General features: G+C 39.0%; 1 protein-coding gene across 1 annotated transcript in view; it reads right to left on the bottom strand.

Annotated features, from left to right (window-relative positions):
- LOC102202060 (cytosolic carboxypeptidase 4-like) overlaps positions 1-1175 on the bottom strand; it is a 26224-nt gene that overhangs the window by 15841 nt on the left and 9208 nt on the right. The window contains exon 8 of the mRNA XM_005747650.1: positions 874-1022. Coding sequence (XP_005747707.1) covers positions 874-1022 — 149 coding nt within the window. The remainder of the gene's footprint in view (positions 1-873; positions 1023-1175) is intronic.

The following is a 1175-nucleotide window of genomic DNA, read 5'->3' as shown; positions in this document are numbered from 1 at the left end:
ACACACACACACACACACACACACACACACACACACACACACACACACACACACACACACACATTTTTTCATATTGTGTAAGAGTACTGATAAATTAGTCCATGTCTGTAGGTGAGCACACACTGAACCTGATGCACAAAGACCAGTGTAACAGACAAAGCTGATAACTGCTGTAAAAAATCTCTCTGATTGGGGTTTTAGGTTTTATCAAGCCAGCTATTGCAAAAAACAAAACAAAAAAACAACAACAACAACAAAAACACAGCTAGGTTGAAAGCCTCTGTGGAGACAGACTAGTAAACAAAACCTGTTGTTTCATTCTGTTATTGCTGCGTATGGAATATTCTGATTAGTGTTTTTTATCTAATGGGCTCTTTCTAGTGTGACACAGTGGTCCAGCAGTTAGCACTGCCTGCTCACATCAAGAAGTTCCTGGGTTCAAATACACTGGTCAGTGGGTGACTTTTAGTGTATAGTTTTATGATGTCCCCATGGGTTCTCCCTCAGTGCTCCAGCTTCCTGTTTAAGAACATACAGTACATACTGGGTAAAATGGTGATACTAAATCAGTTGTGATTGTGAATGGCTCTCTCTCCAGCATGTTATTCTTTCAGCTTCATGGTTGTATAATCATGCAGTGTGGAAAGTTGCAGTCATGCTTAAATGCAAAGTTTTTTTTCTCGTCACACATGAAATGAAATGATGCCACAGAGTGCTTATTTTCTTCACAAACACCTGCGCGCCTATTTGGAGAGTAAATAAGTACCATGTGACATCACTGATTTATGTATAAAGCAATAATGACAATAGTGACAAATTAAGTTTATAAATGAGGGAACACACACACACACACACACACACAAACCACCTCACCATAGTTGAACTGGCTGTTGCTCTTCTCACAGTTGATGACATTAAAACGGTATGGGACATCGGCTGCCATGTTACTAACTTCAAAGTAAAACCACTGGGTATGCTGAGAAGAGTTAACATCTGGATTCAATATGAGGTCATATTCATATCTAGAAGAGAAGAGAGGACATTGTTGCTTTGTACTGCATTTAAAATGAAATATGATTTATTTTCTCAGTAATTAGTAATAATGAAATGTAAGCTTAGATCTCCTAAACTTGTGTGTGTGTGTGTGTGTGTGTGTGTGTGTGCGTGCGTGCGTG

This window comes from Pundamilia nyererei, unplaced genomic scaffold, assembly GCF_000239375.1.
Source record: "Pundamilia nyererei isolate P.nyererei 1_Seehausen unplaced genomic scaffold, PunNye1.0 scaffold00201, whole genome shotgun sequence".
In the NCBI taxonomy this organism is placed as follows: domain Eukaryota; kingdom Metazoa; phylum Chordata; class Actinopteri; order Cichliformes; family Cichlidae; genus Pundamilia; species Pundamilia nyererei.
This window is presented reverse-complemented; position numbering and strand designations above follow the sequence as displayed.